The following is a 19,171-nucleotide window of genomic DNA, read 5'->3' on the forward strand; positions in this document are numbered from 1 at the left end:
TTAAGTCTAATACATACTATCGGTGTTAAGGAGGTTTAACTTTACATACCAATCATGAATTGGATAGCCAACGCGTTTGGTCAAAAGAGACGAGTAATCCCTTCTTACTTTGCGCCTGGGGTTTGAACTAGAGTGCCGAAAGGAAACAAGGACGCCAACAAATCTTTCCAAAAAAACCTTTAGTCAAAGGAGAGGATTACATCCTGCTTACTTTGCTTAGAAGTCGAAGTTGGGATATACAGGAAGCCCAGCTTTCGGACAATGTATTCACGAAGATGTAAAAAGGACATACAGAAGTCTGTCTGCGACTCACTTCGTACCCTCCAAAAGAGACGTCTGAGCCTAGCTACTTTGCTTTGTAGATTGGTCTCACCTCGACAGCCTCGAAGCCCCCCAGACCTTTGGTTCAAAATAAAATGACGATTCTTCTTCTTCTTCGTAATGACGATTAAGTCTAATACATACTATCGGTGTTAAGGAGGTTTAACTTTACATACCAATCATGAATTGGATAGCCAACGCGTTTGGTCAAAAGAGACGAGTAATCCCTTCTTACTTTGCGCCTGGGGTTTGAACTAGAGTGCCGAAAGGAAACAAGGACGCCAACAAACCTTTCCAAAAATCTTTAGTCAACGGGAGAGGATTTCGTCCTGCTTACTTTGCTTAGAAGTCGAAGTTGGGATATACAGGAAGCCCAGCTTTTGGAAAATGTAATCACGAAGATGTAAAAAGGACATAAAGAAGTCTGTCTGCGACTTACTTCGCTCCCTCTTTGGCCAAAAGAGACGTCTGAGCCTAGCTACTTTACTTCCGAGATTGGTCTCACCTCAACAGCCAAAAAGCCCTCCCAGACCTTTGGTTCAAAATGACGATTAAGTCTAATATGTACTACATGTCTTAAGGAGGTTTAACTTTACAGAACAATGCATGAGTTGAATAGCCAACCCTTTTGGTCAAAAGAGACGATTGATCCTTTCTTACTTTGCGCCTGAGGCTTGAAACGGAGTGCCGAAAGGAAAGCAGTCCACCAAACCTTACCAAAAAACCTTTAGTCAAAAGAGAAGATTACGTCCCGCTTCTTCATTCTTACAAGTCGAAGTTGGGATTTAAAGAACAAGCACGAAAGGAAGATGACTGGACTTACTTGAAACAGCTTGATTGCACTGCGTGATACCACGACTTCATCAGCTGACTCCAGCCTTTTTCAGGGTTTCGCAACGTTGAATAGTTTTAAGGGCTCCGATTCTTTGTTTGAAGTTATACACGCGAGCTAAAAATGTAAAACGTCTTCGTGACTGTATCTAATCTTTTCTGACAGAAAATGCCCAACAAGCCGAAGACACTTCTGGTTCTTCTGATCATCACTTTGAGGGAAGCCGGAACAACCGAGGACTGTAGCAGCAGATGTCCATCAGAATGCAGATGCAACCAGAAATGCCTCAGCAGTGTTCCCCAGTATCTACCCGGAAGCATCACTACCCTGGAATTACATGACAATAATATTACATCCTTGAATAATTCTGACCTACCGAGGTACAAGAAGCTTGACACACTAAAGTTTAAGAATAATAGAATAACTACAATAGAGAAGAAAACATTCTCATACCTTTCTATGCTCCAACGCTTGGACCTAAGCTATAACCAGATAAGTAACATTCAACCTGGTACATTCTCAAACCTACTCAAGATTAGATGGTTAATGCTGGCCTATAATCAGATAACTAACATTCAGCATAGTACGTTCTCAAATCTACCACAGCTTATGGCGTTACATCTGGAGTCTAACAAGATAACTGTCATACAGTCTGGTGCATTCTTGAAACTACCCCGACTTGTTAAGTTGTGTCTGGACTCTAACCAGATAAATAACTATAGCATTCAACCTGGTGCATTCTCAAACCTACCCCAGCTTAAATCATTGTTTCTAATGTATAACCAGATAACTAACATTGAGGCTGGTATATTCTCAAACATACAACGACTTGAAGATGTGTATCTGAATCACAATAACATAACCACCATTCAGTCTGGTACATTTTCTAATCTACCAAAGCTCATGACCTTGACTCTGGACTCTAATCAGATAACTAACGTTCAACCGGGTGCATTTTCAAATATCCCGGGGCTCCGGAAGTTTTCCTTGGCCTCTAACAAGATAACTAACACTCAGCTCATTGTATTCTCTAATACATCCAAGCTACAGGCTTTGATACTACGCTCTAACAAGATATCTAACATTCAGTCTGGTACGTTCTCAAATCTAACCAACCTTGCATGGTTGTGCCTGGGCGATAACCAGATAACTAGCATTCAGTCTGGCACATTCTCAAACCTATCTAAACTAGGATGGTTGCGGCTGGACCACAACCAGATAAAGAACATTCATCATAGCGCATTCTCAAATCTACCTCAACTCCATAGGCTGAATCTATCCTATAACCGATTAACAAACATTCAGTCTGGCACATTTACAATCCTACCCAAGCTTGTAAAACTGGATCTGAGCTCAAATGCAATAGATCGTTTACGATCGGACACATTCTCAAATCTAGATTATCTAGAACATCTCTACTTAGCCAATAACCAAATGACTACTGTCCAGTCTGACATATTCACACATCTTCCCAAACTCTCGAGACTTGTGCTGAAAGGTAACCCATGGGAATGTGACTGTAGAATGGTTGGTTTCAGGAAAATGATGGATAATTCTAACGATCGGAATCCATTTTCTAATCTTGAAATGATGTGTACAGGACCCAATAACCTTAATGGAATGCTCCTTAGAAACATAAAGACCGAGCATCTGATATGTACAAAGCCAAGGATTGTGAGGTTTGAAACGAACAAAAGTAGCAACTTGGTAAAGGGGCAGTCTCTACATTTGGTCTGTGAAGCTTCAGGTATCCCTCAACCAGACATCACAGTCACCCTCCCATCTGGACTGAATGCTACTGTTGAGTCAGGTGGGAGGATGGCTATGGGAGTGAATGATACTGTCATTATAACATACGTTACTGCAGCAGACGCAGGTCTATACATCTGTATTGGGGTAAATCCTGAAGGTTCCACATCTACAGCACTGTTTGTTGATGTAGAAATGACAACATCAGTTTGGACCTCGTTTGCTTCATTTCCAGTGTCAGGTTCGTCACCGGACAAGACATTGTTAAGTGTATTGTCCAGTGTTGGTGTAGGTACACTCTCTGGGTGTCTGCTGGTTTCCTGTGTTGTCATTGTATTATGGTCCATGCGATGGACAAAAAATGCCCCTACAAATGCGGCACCAGCACCAGTACGTTCACTCAAATCTGCCGACGAGGATGGTGACGCAAGGCAACAAATACAAATTTATGAGAATGACAAAAAAGGAGAAGAAGCGCCTTCTCGGTCTGTCTATGAGAACGACAAAGAGGATGAAGTACCTGACCCATGTCAGTCTCTCTATGAGAATGAGAATGAGGAGACCGCAGACGCCCCTTCTCAGTCTGCCTATGAAAATGATGATGAGGAGAACGTAGCCGACATGTCTCAGTCTGTCTATATGAATGATAGCGAGAAAGAGGTAGTTACTCCGTCTCAGTCTGTCTATGATAATGATAATGAGGTAGAGACAGCCCCTTCTCAATCTGTTTATGAGAATGATAACGAGGATGAAGAAGTATCCGCCCCTTCTCAGTCCGGCTATGAGAATGATATTGGGGAACAGGTAGTTCATATGTCTCATTCTGTCTGTAAGAAATATAGCGAGGAACGGGCAGTCGCTATATCTCAGTCTGTCTATAAGAAAGGTAGCGAGGAACGGGCAGTTGCTATGTCTCAGTCTGTCTATAAGAAAGATAGCGAGGAACGGGCAGTTGCTATGTCTCAGTCTGTCTATAAGAAAGGTAGCGAGGAACGGGCAGTTGCTATGTCTCAGTCTGTCTATAAGAAAGATAGCGAGGAACGGGGAGTTGCTATGTCTCAGTCTGTCTATAAGAAAGGTAGCGAGGAACGGGGAGTTGCTATGTCTCAGTCTGTCTATGAGTATCATAATGAGAAAGCAGCCGCCATGTCTGAGTCTGTCTATGACAATGACAACGAGGAGGAAATAGCCGCTATGCCTCAATCTGTCTATGGAAACGATAGCGAGCAGGTAGAAGCATCTACTGCATCCCATGCCATGTATGGCAATGGAGATATAAAGGTAGCATCGAGCACTTCTCAAAGCATCTACAAGAACAACAAAGAGAAATCAGAATCTGGGATCATTTATGGGAATGACAAATGATTAATGACTTACGAGAATACTTAGAAAGAGTATAACTGAGGAACCACCAAGGCCCATAAAAGTGAATGATTCTGACAAATATGACATTTCAGAATGTATGCTGCTAAAACCGATAGAGACAGCATTGCAGTAAACTTTAAACCTAGCAACACACTAACGACAGCGCAAGCCCTATCGTACATTTTACGTTGAGGTCGAAATGCCGAAAAACATTGTTTTAGTTCATGTGGTACATACATTTTTATTTTGTGGGTGGAATTTGGTGAGTGAATGGACGTGATGTGACCTAAAAAGATTATTGAACGAAGAGTCCATTCTGTAGGAGACGTAAGGACGTATCATAGGAAAGAAGCATGCAATTTTGAATTCTTGAATTTTGAATTTTCTTGAATTTTTTAATTCTTACGGCAATGTTGAAAAGTTTCTCCCTGACGTTGACATGGGTAATGTTTTTCCTGTTAGTAAAAATTATTATACGTTATAACGTTATCTTGCAACAACACAGATTTTAAATAGTGTAGGAATATTCACAGTGTTTACGCCAAGAGTTCTATGTTACTAGTATTATTCAGATGTATTCCAGCATCAATTCTTTTATTGAAAAGTACTTGAAATAATACAAATAAATGTACGGAGACGAAGTGACGGCGGACTCAAGTTGTACTCAATTTATTTTAGCGCATACAAATATTGAAAATAATATAAGGCCACAGCAAGTAAATTTTATGGATGACATCAGCGCGCGCATTAATTTTCGTCTGATTTCAGAAAAAAAAACAAGAATTTTTTTTTTCTGCAAGGATGGTCAACATGTCGATAAAGTACCAAAATGAGCAAATATGTTGTGTTGTAGCCTAATAATTGTACTTGTAGAAGCGACGCTTGCGAGGTACCCAGGACTGTAGTTGTAGAAATGAAACATGTTGGATTGTTGTAAAAGTGACACCAATATGGAAGCTATGAGTGTGGTTACCAACTTTGTGATGCCAGTCTAACACACTAGTGTCACTTTTACTTAGTGTGGTACATAAATACAGGAATGAATGCATTGTTGGCTCTGATACCATGTTTTTTCCATTTAATTCTTTTTACAACAGTCATCACAACATTATGGTGCCTATTTTTGAAAATGTAGCCATCTTGTTTTTTTTTTCACCTATCTTGCTTTTTTTCGCCCTATCGCACTATTTTTGCAGTCTGCAGAGGATGTCATCCATAAAATTTACTTGCTGTGGCCTAATAGTTGTTTACTATGATTTATCATGATATCGTAAGATTTCATAACTCGCGCTCATTCAAGGGTCAAAGGTCGCATACCCGGAAGTGATCTGAACATTCAACTTTTCTGGTCCACTTGTGGAAGGTACGTATAGTCCAAACGTTCTACATCTAAACTTTAGTAGATCTTGTCTCCTAGTCTTAGGATCACTAGCATCGTGTATATGTGTTAGGTACAATTTTCTTTGCTCCTCTGTCGGGGTAAATTTGAAAGTCGTCGATCAGATAAGCGCTCCGATCGATATCCGCTGGCTAACAAATCGGGCATGGATATGGCCCCTCCTCCTAACAGTTCAGCTTGCATTGGGTCAATATCTTTTACCTCGTTGTGCCACAGTGACATGATCATGACGATTTTGTCAGGATGCCAAAATGATTGTACATATTATATTAGCTCTCTTCTATTAATATGGAAGATCGTGACATTTAAAATGTGTTAATCAGATATGGCGGACTTCAACCCCTTACCCACACACTTTGGAACACCTCCAGTCTAGAAGCAAGGTTGCATTGTGTTTGCGTATGTCAAATATTCTTAGACACACACACACACACAGTCACACACCCAGACACACACATGCACACACACACACAGTCACACACATACACACACACACACACACACACAGTCACACACATACACACACACACACATGTACACACACACATGTACACACACACATGTACACACACACATACTAGTAGACACAAGTATGCACACGCACACGTATGCACACACAGACATACACAGATGCACAGACACACACACACAAGCACGTGACACACAGATACACACACTCACATGCATACATTCACATCCACACTCACACACACATGTGCACACACACACATGCACGCACACATGCACACACACACACACATGCACACACAACAGATACACACACACACATGCATACACACACACACACTCATGCACACACATCGGCACACAGACACACACACACACACACATGTACACACACATGTGTACACACTCATATACACAGATGCCCACAATGCACACACAGAGAGGGGGGCTGTTAAAAACAATGGAGTGGGATAGTTATTTTCACTATGCTGTATAGTAGTCAAGTCAAGTTTATTGCACGATTGTATCAGGTACAATGTATGGCAAGTAACATGTATCACTAGCAACTACGAACTATCTACATGAGTATACTAATCTAACATAATAGAAAATAAGGCGGCATAGTGTATTTTACATTGTTAAAGCACGACTTCTCTTTTGCATAGCATTATATATATATTGGCCTAGGTGGACAGATATGGAGTCGGGACATGATAGAATTACATTGAATATTTCTCTACTTGTATTAGGTAGTGTTGTTCTGTTGTTACACATGGTCAATAACTTTTTCCTTTCTTCATCATAACAAGGGCATATCATCAGGAAATAGTATTCATCTTCAATACTGTCTTTGCAGATGGGACACATTCTCTTTTCGGATGGTATATTTTTGTGACGACCCTTTTCAATTTCTAAACAATGTGCTCCAATCCTTAGTTTTGTTATGCTATTAGTGAATGATCTGTTTTGAATTGATAAAAGATAGTTTTCTAGCGCAAAGGTTGTCTTAATTTTCGAATATTTTGCCAGTTTACTAAAGTTTCTTATATTTTGTCTCCAGTTCGAAAGATATGTGTCCTTTAGGCGTTCCTTGAACATGTTTCCAAAATATTTGGCATCGACATTAGGGTTTAGCCAAATATTTTGGAAACCATGTCTGCATAGTATATCTTGTACATGTGTAATCCATTCATGTTCTTGAGCAACAGCAGTGTCGTACGCTTTTTTAACAATTCTATCATTAGACATATTGTGTAATCTAAGCCAATATTTAATCAGTCGTGTCTGGGTGTCTATATACAGTGGAAACACACCAAGCTCGCCCAGTACAGCAGCGTTAACAGAACTTCTAGGAACACTAAGTAATACCTTACAGTAGTTAAGCAGTACATGTTCTAGATCGGGAATCTCGTAGGAAATATTAGGCTGCTCTAGTGTTACGTTCTGATTTCTCAGGGCGTATGCTGTACCTTTATTACCCAGCATGGGTCGAGTGCTGATCACCGGGGCGTCAGGCCTGCTGGGCCGCGCCCTCATGCAGGAGTTCCAGGGAGCAGCAGGGTGGGAGGTGCTCGGACTGGCCTACTCACGGGCGGGGGGGAGTCTGAAGAAAGTGGACCTGCGAGACCAGGCTGCAGTGAGAGAAACTGTACAGGAATTCAAGGTAGGCACGTAAGACATAGGCATGTGCCTCCAAGTACACATTTTGTATCAACCTTAGGATTGATGTGTTCTGAAATTCAGATTTTCCCAAGGATTGTAGTGGAACTTGTTGCCATCAAGTACTGCAGGAGCATCGTCACTAAATAGTTTAAATTAATAAGGAAGGAAATTTGTATAATATGCCTTTCCCAAAGGCACAAAGGACTCAAATCTAGGACCTCTGGGATTTGAGCCAAACACCCTACTGCTAAGCTACATGTGTAACAGTGGGTTTTAAGTGCTGCCAAACTGAGCTTGCCCAATGTGAGTGGCCCTTTTGGGGCAAGGGTTTAGTGGTTGAGTTTGTGATCTGGCGGCCTGGGTTCAGCACGGGTTTAAATCCTGGGAGCCAGGAGACTGTTAACTGTCTACTCCTTTCTAACACATTGTACAATGTACTTGGTGCCACTCCAATGCTGGCCTCACAGATTGCTCACCTGTTTTCCAGCCCAACATTCTGATCCACTCTGCTGCCCAGAGGAGGCCTGATGTTGTGGAGAAGGATGAAGAAGCGACGAGTGCACTGAACGTAGAGGCTACAAGGACTGTGGCCCAGGCCGCAAGGTAACGTTGAGGACTCCCAATGCCTTATTCAGTATTGTTTGAAATTGAATCTTTTTATTCTAGGCTACACCAATTAATTTCCTTGGTTGAGGGTCTGCATGGGGGGGGGGGGGAGGTGGTTGGTGGTGATGGCAACAATGATGTATGTCAAATTCAGATGAACATCTTAGTATTACGCTAAAATTAAAAAACGCATTGTCTGCAATTTCAATAAATCTAATGTAATGAAGAAAGGCAATTGCTCCTTAACGGGGACATGTAATTTATGCAGTAAAAAAGTTTGTGTCATAACTTTTCCACTCAAATATTTTAAAGAACCTGATATAATTTGTCACTAGTTTTTGATGTCAATAAACCATTTCTGACTTTCTCATTTCAGTTGACGTTGGTGCCTTCTTGGTATACATGAGCACTGACTACGTGTTTGATGGCAAGTCTCCGCCCCACAAGGTGACGGATCCTCCGAATCCGCTCAACAAATACGGCATCAGCAAACTGGCTGGGGAGAAGGTGGCACTGGAGGTGGCCAAAGGTAAGGCCAGAATCTCCAGGCAGATTTACCAGTACCATAAGATAGTATCAAAGATCGCCATGGAGTAAAGTCATGGAGCCAAAGGCAGTCAGCCGGGCACCGTGGTGCTAATGCTTTAACGAGCAATTTATATCTTTATTGGGACAAGATCAGTGACCAGGAGATTGGCACCAAACAAGAAGGAAGGCAATTAATACCTACTCAGCAAGAAAAGTTTGATTAGGCAACAACTGGATGTTAACAGCCTTTCTTCAAGCTGACTGGAGGCAGATTCCTGGTGCCCGACTGACTCCCTTTGGCCTTGCTTTGGTCTATTATAGGGTCACTAAGTGTCCAACGTACATACAGTACCTTTAGATACAGAATTTCAAAATGGACTGAAGTATCAGACATGACAGGTCATGAGGTCAATGGAAAAGGCTACTAATTCATGGGGAGGTATATTTTTGTCTGCCCTATCAGATGGTGCTGTGCTGAGAGTACCCATCCTCTATGGACCTGTGGAAGCGATTGACGAGAGCGCGGTGACGGTTCTCTTTGGCGCTGTGCAGAACACGGAAAAGACGGCAAAGATGTCGGACTACGAGAGGAGGTACCCGACACACGTGGATGATATTGCTGCGGTCTGCAGGCAGCTGGCAGAGAAAAGGCTACAGGTAAGAAATACCTAAGTAAGGCCAGAACAATTTGATTTGTTGGATTTAAAAAAAAATTAGAAAAAATGGGTACTTACTTTTATGGTAAGGCAGCACCTTGCCAGTTGTTTCTACCGTTAATGTCCTCTGATGCATGTATTTCCATGAACAGGACGCAAGCCTGCACAGTGTGTGTGTGTGTGGGGGGTAGGTGTGCTTTTATGGTAAGACAACACCTCGTTAGTAGATGCTAGTACCATTTATGTCTGATTTGATACATTTGTACACATTTCCATGACCAGGACCCAAGCCTGCATGGTGTGTTCCACTGGAGCGGAGACGAGGAGATGACGAAGTACACAATGTCTATCGCCATGGCAGAGGTGTTCAGCCTCCCCTCCTCTCACCTGGTCCCCGATAAGGAGCCTTCGGGAGGAGCCCCCCGGCCTTACAACGCACAGCTGGACGTCTCAAGACTCACGGATCTTGGGATTGGGAAGACAAGGCCTTTTAGGGAAAGCATTAAGGAGGTCTTGCAACCTTTCTTGAAGAAGTAATTGTTGTAGTTGCAGATTTGTAAAATTTTGGTTTATTGGTTTAATTATATACTAGAAAGGTGAGCAATGAAAAACAATTTAAAGCTTGTCAATGAGAACTATTCCCATGAAAGCCCAAGGGGAGAGAGCAACAAAAACACCATGAGAAAGGTGAATGTTGACTTGTTGTTAAGAACTGTGATGATCTCAAAATATAAAAATTTGGCAGATAAAACCTTTGGAAAAAGCTGACTGCATAACAATTAGTAGAGGCGTCATGCTGCTAAATGAGGGGTGTAGAAAGTTGCTCAATGTAATTGTACTTGAAGGCCATTTTAGCGAGAAAAAACAGAAGCATGGTAAAAAAAGACATTCAATTTGTATTTGCTGGAAAAGAATAAACTACAATATGAAGGCTAGACTTGTGTCATGTGATATTTTCATCAGCTAAAAAAGGAACATATTGACACATATTCATTGACACATATTCTTGCATATTCATGACGTGGTCCTTCAACAACTTGAAATGGAAGAAAAGTGCTACCAAAACAATTAGTCAGCCAATTCATACATTACATATAAAATTCAGTCCTTTTATTTCCTTCAATGTAGAACTCGTCATCAATTCTCTAGTAAAACTTCATCCAGGACATAATCATAACATGGGTTTGACTATCTCAAGCAAATAAATCCTCTCTGCATCTAGTGTTCATATCTACACTGTCCATCTAGTTCGATTCAAGTAAAATGTACATTTTACACCATATTACATGGAGTTTAGTCATGATATGTTAATTCCTTATCATCATACTTCATGTTTTTTAGGAACCAGCCATTTATAGATCGATGTTCTCATACATCTACAGAGACATATATGTATATAATATAAGTGATTCTTCTTCCTTACAAAGAGGCCCTATCAATTTAAACAAAAAATTGTTTTTGATACCATTGACCTTCACATAGTTTTCCATTATTAACTCTACACGTCTACTCCTTTCCCACTGGATAAAAAGAATTTTGCTATTAAGAAACCTGAACTCTGGCTGTTCACTGACTAGCAGGATCTCACACAAACATGAGCAGAGTTTATAATTATATCTAAAGCCAGCGGCAGACATGTTTCGATAACCAGACACCTTCACTAATTGTTGACCTGGTGACTAGTAGGGGATTCACACACACACACACAAAATATATTTCAATATCCAGGAACCTGAACACACTAGTTGGTCATGTTCAAAACTAGCACTGGACCTACATGTAATTTTTACATCTTACTCATTAAGATGTAGATATCATATATGTACCCCCCAACCTCCACTTCCCTACCAGGATACACTGCTGCAGAAATGTTTCTATAGCCTGGCACCTGGACACACTGGTTGTTCATGTTCAAAACTAGCACTGGACTCACACACACACACACACACACACACACACACATACACACACACACACACACAAATGAACATACATGACATCTTTAACACTTAAGTTTGTACCAAGTACACGTAGCTATCAGATGTACCCCCCAACTTCCACCTAGGGTAGACAGTGGCAGACATGTTTCTATATCCAGGAACCTGGACGCATTGGTTGTTCATGTTCTGTAACTACAGGGGATTCACACACACACACACACACACACACACACACAATGTAATTTTACATCTTTAAACAATAAAGTTTGCCCTAACAACCAATCAGATGTACCCCCCAACTTCTACTTCCCTGCCAGGATAGACAGCAGCAGACATGTTTCTGTAACCAGGCACCTGGACACACTGGTTGTTGACCATGACCAGCGGGGTCTCGCAGGTACACTGGTAGATCCCGGGGGCGTGGCGCTGGCAGCGGGACTCTTCCGGACACAGCTCCAGATCCAGCTCACAGTAGTTCAGATCTAGAACAAACACTGTAGTGTTAATTACAATGACAATGATCTTTATTAGCACGTCTTCCCCGTAATACTGTAGCTAAATAAAATGTTTCCGTAAAGAATCATTACAATGCCGGTGGAAGAGACAAAACGAAAGCTATGCTACACAACTAGTTATATCATTTACAAAATGATAAAAAATATACAATTCTAATGTCATGGAATATTCCAAGGTCAAAGAAGATGAAGAATAAAAAATGAAGAATCTATTATCTGGTACACTACATTCTGTGTGCGTCGATGTACAATGTAGGTTAGACATCCAGGTAATAAGATACGCCAAAAATAGTTACTCAAGCAACTGGATATGGTTTTGAAACGGTCAGACGTTTCGGATAGAATCCGCTATCCTTCGTCAGTGACACTGAAAAGATCTGGAAGAAACAGGTCTTTTATACTCTAACTATGAATGAAGACAATTTCAGATGTCCAATAGGAAAGGTTGTAAGACAATTCAGACTGAAGACAATTTGGATTCCAAACAGAACAAAGCTAAGCCAAAGTCAAGCTGAAGTGTTAATTATCTAAACATCTGAAATTGTCTTCATTCATAGTTAGAGTATAAAAGACCTGTTTCTTCCAGATCTCTTCAGTGTCACTGACGAAGGATAGTGGATTCTATCCGAAACGTCTGACCGTTTCAAAACCATATCCAGTTGCTTGAGTAACTATTTTTGGCGTACATTCTGTGTGTTCAGTCATATGTTCAAACTTCCTGACCACTTAGAATACATAATGAAGGCAACTTTATTTTCTTTTGCACACTCGCATTCAGCTTTTGGCTTCCCAGAGGATGTCATATCAACATGGCCTTAGGTACCTAGAAAATAATTAGAAAATTGCTGTTGAATTCAAATTAAAATCATTATGACTGCAATGAAAAGAGTTTGTAGCATACCCCTTTTACTACTATGATTATATAACAGAATCCTATTGCTGATTTCTAAGTGGAACAAACCTACCCAGCAGGTAGAGCCCGTCTGAATCCTTGTTGCTCCACCGTATCCACCCCGAGGGGCGGCTCATGGACATCTTCAGCATGCCGTTACTGTTGAAGCCTGGAGTGGACAGGATGTGTTTGGATAGAAGAAGAACTTTATTGCATGACTATTGTAAAGGATACAATGTGTGGTAACTTGATGAGTTGTGAATATGTAACAATTCTAAGAAACTAAATTATAAATCTAATTCATGAATGACAATAGTATAAACAGCATATTATGGAAAATTATGTTAATAACAGTATGCTGCTTCAGGAAAGTATGGCACTGTCTCGTTTTTGTAAGGAAATTAGTATAAATTGGCGGACATAGGTACATGTACCATTTAGATATATAAACAGGACATAATAATGACATATTGAAAATTTCTGTCTTGGTATGTGGTAACATTGTATCCGACTTACCTTCAATAGACTTAACGGGAGGGGGCCATACTTAGACAGGGGTCCAAAGTCCGACATGGTTTTTAAAATTGCTATAACTTTATTATGCTTGACAGCATGTACACGACAAAAACAAATATTGATGGCCCTAGTCTTCCTTTAGTAAAATACTGATGCATAGAGTGTACCGAACATGATACATCAAGCAGCTAGCAATTGAAGATATTTTTATGATAATGACGCTGTTCGCATAGGTTGACGAGAGAACGTATCGAGACCGTGGCCTTCATATCTGTTGAATTATTCAGTCTAAGATGTGAGATATGACAGATTGCCACCGCATGTAGAAAGGTTGTTTATTAAACTTGCCAAGAAACAAACCTGTGTCTTGTCTGAGTCTTTGAACTTGGTTAATTGAGGCTACAATGTCACGCTACTTGTGTACACACCACCGCTCCTCCGCCATCTTGAGAATCACGTGTTCGAAGTCATGTGATCATCGAACGCAACCCAACACTACCAGCACTACCAGCACCACACCGCCTGAGATTGCAGTTTAGCGCTCTTCCGCATGAAGTCGCGGTAGGTATATACAACTCTGACGTTTCAGCGTATGTAAGTTATACTTTGATAGCAAAAGATGCGATTGTAGTATGAGAATATCCAAATAGAAGTTAGGTATGAATGTGTGTACCTTCGAATGCTTAAATTGAATTCGAACACGGCAAGGTTAAAGCAAACAAACGCTTATATCCGCCCATATTTGGATAAATATAAGTAGTGTTGATGACATATCGTGATTTTTCGTCGTGCTGAACATATGATATGAAACTCCCATACATACAAACAAACAAACAAACAAAGAAACGAAACTTTTTTTCTTCAATGTTTGATGATGGGTGTGGAAGGGGGGATCTAAATTACTGCTGTCGTTCATAGTCGATATCGATTCAATCTCTTTATTAGATGGCATCTGGGGCCAAAAGGAAACGCCAACAGTACCATCAGGCTGACATGGAGGCTGCTCTGGAGGCAGCAAACAATGGCGCCTCTGTCTACAGCCTGGCCAAAAAGTTTGGAATTCCGCGAACAACCCTGATTGGTCGCATAAAAGGTCACCATGGAGAGGTGCAAGGAAGACCGTCAGTCTTGACACCCGAGGACGAGGAGGCCCTTGTCGGCTACGCCAAGTACATGTCCGACAGGGGCTTCCCTCTCACCGTAAGGGTCACAAAGGCCCTTGCGCAACAAATTGAGATTAAAAGAGCTAAGGGCCGCGGAGAGTCACCGAGGTTTAAGGAGGCTGGGCCGGGCAAGAAGTGGTGGCGAGGCTTCAAGCGTCGCCATCCCGACATCAGCCTCCGGTCCCCTGACCAGCTAGACAAGGAGAGGGCGCTCATGGCCACCCCAGGAGTGATCTTCGAATATTTCTTGATGCTTGAAGACAAACTAACAGAGGCGAATGCCAAAAACAAAAACCCACATGTAATCTATAACGCTGACGAAACAGGCGTGGATCTTTCAGCGAAAATATCTAAGGTTATAGTACCCCGCGGAGAGAAGAGGTCTCCTTCACGGAGAGTTGGAAGCCGAGACCACGTGTCGGCACTGGTGTGTGTGTCAGCGGCAGGGCAGACGGTGCCACCAATGATAGCCTTTAGCAAAGGCTTTCCGGGAGGCGCCTACACAGAGGGTGGACCCGCAAATGCCATCTACGGGTTCTCCGATTCGGGTTTTATCGACGAGTTTCTCTTCGAAAGGTGGTTTACGAAAGTATTCCTATCTCACTGCCACAAAGAGCGCCCAATTGTTTTGATCGTTGACCAGCATTATTCTCACTTCACACTTAAAGTCCTAGAAGCCGCCGTTGCCAACAACGTGGTCATCCTCGGTCTCCCACCACACTGTACACACTTTCTACAGCCCCTGGATGTCGGCATCTTCGCACCGCTCAAGTCGAAGTGGGCCCTCACCCTAGAAGTAATGCAGGCTGCGAACCCGCATTTTCAGGTCACAAAACGGAATTTTGCGAAGATATTCAATACTGTATACGACCATACAGTCACTCCATCATTGATAAAATCGTCTTTCCAAAAGAGTGGCATATTCCCACTGAATGAAGACGCAATTGACGACCGTTGGGTTAAGATGTCGGCGATCCCTGGAGAGAAGTTTTCTTCTGCCACTCCTCCACCACATCCCTCGACTTCTGCCTCTGCCACTCCTCCATCACAGCCGTCGACTTCTGCCTCTGCCACTCCTCCACCACATCCGTCGACTTCTGCCTCTGCCACTCCTCCACCACATCCCTCGACTTCTGCCTCTGCCACTCCTCCACCACATCCGTCGACTTCTGCCTCTGCCACTCCTCCACCACAGCCGTCGACTTCTACCTCTGTCACTCCTCCACCACATCCCTCGACTTCTGCCTCTGCCACTTCCATTTCTTGCCCAACCTGTCTTACACCCTGCACAACATGCCAGCCGCTCCTGAGTCCGCTGATACAACGTCTTGTACCACCAGAGTTACAAGACATTCTCCTCCCCGTCACAACACCCAAGTCGTCTGGCCGCAAATCAAGGAAAAGGCTCACGGGAAGGGTTCTGACTCATGACGAAATTATAACTGAAATCAGACAAAAGGAAACAGAGAAGAAAGAAAAAGAGGAACGCAAAGAGAAACGAAAGACTGAGCTCAACAAAAAGCGAGAAGAGAAAAAACAGAAAGAGTTAGAAAAAACGCATTTACCAACTGTAAATAGAAACAACGTGTTGTCACTGTTTTTATTATTCGCTACTTCAAATGACACGAAAACCAGTTACTGAGTAATTTGGCAACGTCGCCATGATGGGCAGCTCCTCAGTATTAACGCCAATTACAGGCACTACAGTGTGACGTGGAAATCATTGAATGTGTTCACTCGCTGATTATAGAATATCTATTTATATAGAATATCTGACAACAAATAAGAAATCGATACTGTATGAACGTCCGGACGTCGAAACTTTCAGGGTGTTCGATGAAATAATAACCTGATTTAATCGCGATTCTTAGGCCCTTCCTACATTGCCGCGGGGAGGAACCTACAAGCTCCGGATAGCGGAGTTTGCGTTACACAGACTAATGAAATAAATGTCGTCAAAATTACGTAAGTTGATGCTTTGTGCAAAACAATTTTTGTGTATGAAATCTAATCGCTTGCAGTGTGCGACAAAATTCCCAGGGTGCTGTAGCCTTAGGCTCTTCAAGTGACCCTTTGACCTGCAAATATCACTTACATCCTTTCCGTGTTGGGCCTGGCGCTTCAGCAGTTGGTCGTGAATTTCCGGATGATAAATTGCATTGTTACAGATCCACTAAAAGGCTATGCTCTGAGAGATATAAAGCATATGCGATTAATGTTCAAGTAGAACCACAGAACGGGTTTCGCTCGAGCAATCTCCCCTGGGCCGGGATCACGTGGATCGTGTTTACGTGCAGACAAAATGGCGTGAGGACCGGCCGGCGGTGTCGACTGTGAAATCTAGTTGCGTTAACACCTTGATGTAAGTCTGTGCTGGCTGACAGTGAACATTTAAGGAGCCGTATACGTAGTTCTGTTGATAGAAATCATGGACAAGTATTAAATAGCTGTTTGATACCTGGCCATAATGTTCTGGAAGAAATGTGTTTGAAATCCCCTTGTTTTATTTCATCTCTCCGCATTGGAGCAAGTCGTGCAATGTAAGAAAAAGTACATGTTTGCGACAGACAAACAGTATTGTGAACTTTTAGTCTAATTTTTTAGTACATGAAATAACTTCTTATACCCCGAAAAGGCTTAAAGGTTATTATGTCGAACTTTGGACCCCCTTTTTGTGCTGGAACGTTCCACTAGAATGTAAGTCAAATACGTACGGTACGTTAAGTGCGCTCCCAAACCGCAGCGCGGATCGTTATCATTAAATGAAACCTGTATCCATGTAGCTTTAATCACGGTTATACGACTACCAATCGATTAAAATTTAGTTCTGATGGGTAGCGGGTCAGATGTACAATAAAAAATGCATGTACACAACACGTAGAACACATGTCGAAGTATGGCCCCCTCCCGTTACAATTTTGTGTCTCTCTCTATCATAAGTCAGACGATCCATTTTAAAGTGGAATTCATTCTCAACAATAGGCTAGCAGACAAAAGAATGACTGGTCAAGGGTTTGACATTCCTGACTTTGGAAAGCTACAACATCACCTAGGTGTAAAAATGTTTCCAACTAAGAAAAAAGAGATGCTGATACAGTGAGCATAAGGAACATGAAAGGTCATGACCTCACCTATACACTGAGGGATGTCCATGCAGATGGACTGTAGCTGTTTGGGTTGCCCCCGGAACTGTTCAGCGACCATGAAGTCTCCTCCCAGAGAATCCATACCCTGGGCATGAGGAAGACTTCTTAATATACAAAGTGATACACCTACATTTGATTCATAAATCTGTACTAGTGACCACCTTCACATGAGAACCATCTGGCTATTGATACAGAGTAAAGCCTGTATACAGTAGATGAGAGGGTGGAGAAGGAATTGCACACCCCTCCTTCACCTTAAAAAGTCATGTGCAGGTCAGGCAAACAGGTCGCCGAATGCACTGGCAAGTGACTGTTTGCCTGCTCATCTGTCAAAAATTGACAGGAGAATCCCAAAGCCTGTATTAGTGATCACCTGTACATAGGTACCATCTGGCCATTGATATACAATAGAAGTAGAGGTAGAACACTAGACAGCTCCTAACCATTGATTAGTCACTGAACTGGAGTACTATGCAGAGCTTCATAGCCTAATTTAGTAATTGACCCTGTACGTACACATGTAGCTATTGGTCTCAACAACACATAATAGAAAAAAGGCAATTGAAGAATGAAAGAAAGGAAGATGGAGAAAATGAAGAGAAAAAGGAAACAAAAAGAAAGGACAAGAAAGAAAGAAAGAAAAATAGGAAAAATTTCAAGATAAGAAAAAAAGAAATAAAAATAGAAATGGTGCTGTTCAGAAATGTACTGTAAATGCATTTAAGTTCACAGAGATCTAATTTTGCAGTAGCAGTAAAATGGACTTTTCGCAGTGGTTTTAATTTCATGGTAGCACCATGTACTGTAGTCTCTTACAGCCATGGAATAATGTTCGCGGTTGTTTCAATTCACAGTGAAGCGGCAAAAGTTTCTGCATTTACAGTACCTTGCAATTGCACCTTAAACTTCAAATGGAAGCCAAGATCCAACTTGAAGACAAACCTGGAAGAAGACGAACTGAGCTGCAGTCTTCATGCCCTGCAGGTCGATGCCGTTGAAGACACTGATGAGGCCGTCTCGCCTCACCTCCAGGGGAAGGGGCTCGTCTGTCCTGTACCTGGGCAAGGGAAGGGGAAAATACCATCAAACCTGTACTAGTGACCACCTCTATATAAGAAACACCTGGCCATTGATGATACACAGTAACTGTTAAACCTGTACTAGTGACATAAGGACCAGCTGACCATTGACATACATGAACATTGTACAGTCAAACCTGTACCTGGACAAGGGAGGTGGCAAATACAGTCAAAGCTGTGAAAAACCTCAGTCCACATATTAAGATAGTCCAACAGTCCAATCCGTACAGAGCAACAAAATGACCACATGGCTATTGATACATGGCAAAACCTGTACTAGTGACAAATACCATTGATATGCAAGTATAGTCAAGCCTGTTCAAGTAACCGACTG

At 42.0% G+C, this 19,171-nt stretch overlaps 3 protein-coding genes across 3 annotated transcripts in view; 2 read left to right on the forward strand and 1 right to left on the reverse strand.

Moving 5' to 3' along the window:
* Positions 1-1,193: 1,193 nt before the first annotated feature.
* Positions 1,194-4,267, forward strand: LOC118419306 (leucine-rich repeat-containing protein 15-like). Its single transcript, XM_035825665.1, has 2 exons — positions 1,194-3,029; positions 3,369-4,267. The coding sequence occupies exons 1-2, from the start codon at positions 1,322-1,324 to the stop codon at positions 4,265-4,267; spliced, it is 2,607 nt and encodes an 868-aa protein (XP_035681558.1). The 5' UTR covers positions 1,194-1,321.
* Positions 4,268-5,556: 1,289 nt separating this feature from the next.
* LOC118420301 (methionine adenosyltransferase 2 subunit beta-like) lies at positions 5,557-10,521 on the forward strand. The gene is made up of 6 exons (XM_035827037.1): positions 5,557-5,630; positions 7,617-7,797; positions 8,284-8,395; positions 8,776-8,931; positions 9,394-9,587; positions 9,869-10,521. The coding sequence occupies exons 2-6, from the start codon at positions 7,618-7,620 to the stop codon at positions 10,121-10,123; spliced, it is 897 nt and encodes a 298-aa protein (XP_035682930.1). The 5' UTR covers positions 5,557-5,630; position 7,617; the 3' UTR covers positions 10,124-10,521.
* A 1,107-nt stretch (positions 10,522-11,628) lies between these two features.
* LOC118419307 overlaps positions 11,629-19,171 on the reverse strand; it is a 32,163-nt gene continuing 24,620 nt past the window's right edge. The window contains exons 12-15 of the mRNA XM_035825666.1: positions 18,701-18,815; positions 17,744-17,843; positions 13,007-13,102; positions 11,629-12,008 (exon numbers count right to left, since the gene is read on the reverse strand). Coding sequence (XP_035681559.1) covers positions 11,809-12,008; positions 13,007-13,102; positions 17,744-17,843; positions 18,701-18,815 — 511 coding nt within the window. The 3' untranslated portion in view covers positions 11,629-11,808. The remainder of the gene's footprint in view (positions 12,009-13,006; positions 13,103-17,743; positions 17,844-18,700; positions 18,816-19,171) is intronic.

The sequence above is a fragment of the Branchiostoma floridae genome, chromosome 7, assembly GCF_000003815.2.
Source record: "Branchiostoma floridae strain S238N-H82 chromosome 7, Bfl_VNyyK, whole genome shotgun sequence".
Taxonomy (NCBI): Eukaryota; Metazoa; Chordata; class Leptocardii; order Amphioxiformes; family Branchiostomatidae; genus Branchiostoma; species Branchiostoma floridae.

Excerpts from the sequence above, each read along its gene's own strand:
- LOC118419306 (XM_035825665.1), top strand. The coding sequence starts at position 1,322 with ATGCCCAACAAGCCGAAGACACTTCTGGTTCTTCTGATCATCACTTTG. Across the intron at positions 3,030-3,368 it reads CGTTACTGCAGCAGACGCAG|GAGAAGAAGCGCCTTCTCGG; the intron begins GTCTATACATCT and ends ATGACAAAAAAG.
- LOC118420301 (XM_035827037.1), top strand. The coding sequence starts at position 7,618 with ATGGGTCGAGTGCTGATCACCGGGGCGTCAGGCCTGCTGGGCCGCGCC. Across the intron at positions 7,798-8,283 it reads AAACTGTACAGGAATTCAAG|CCCAACATTCTGATCCACTC; the intron begins GTAGGCACGTAA and ends CCTGTTTTCCAG. Across the intron at positions 8,932-9,393 it reads GGCACTGGAGGTGGCCAAAG|ATGGTGCTGTGCTGAGAGTA; the intron begins GTAAGGCCAGAA and ends CTGCCCTATCAG.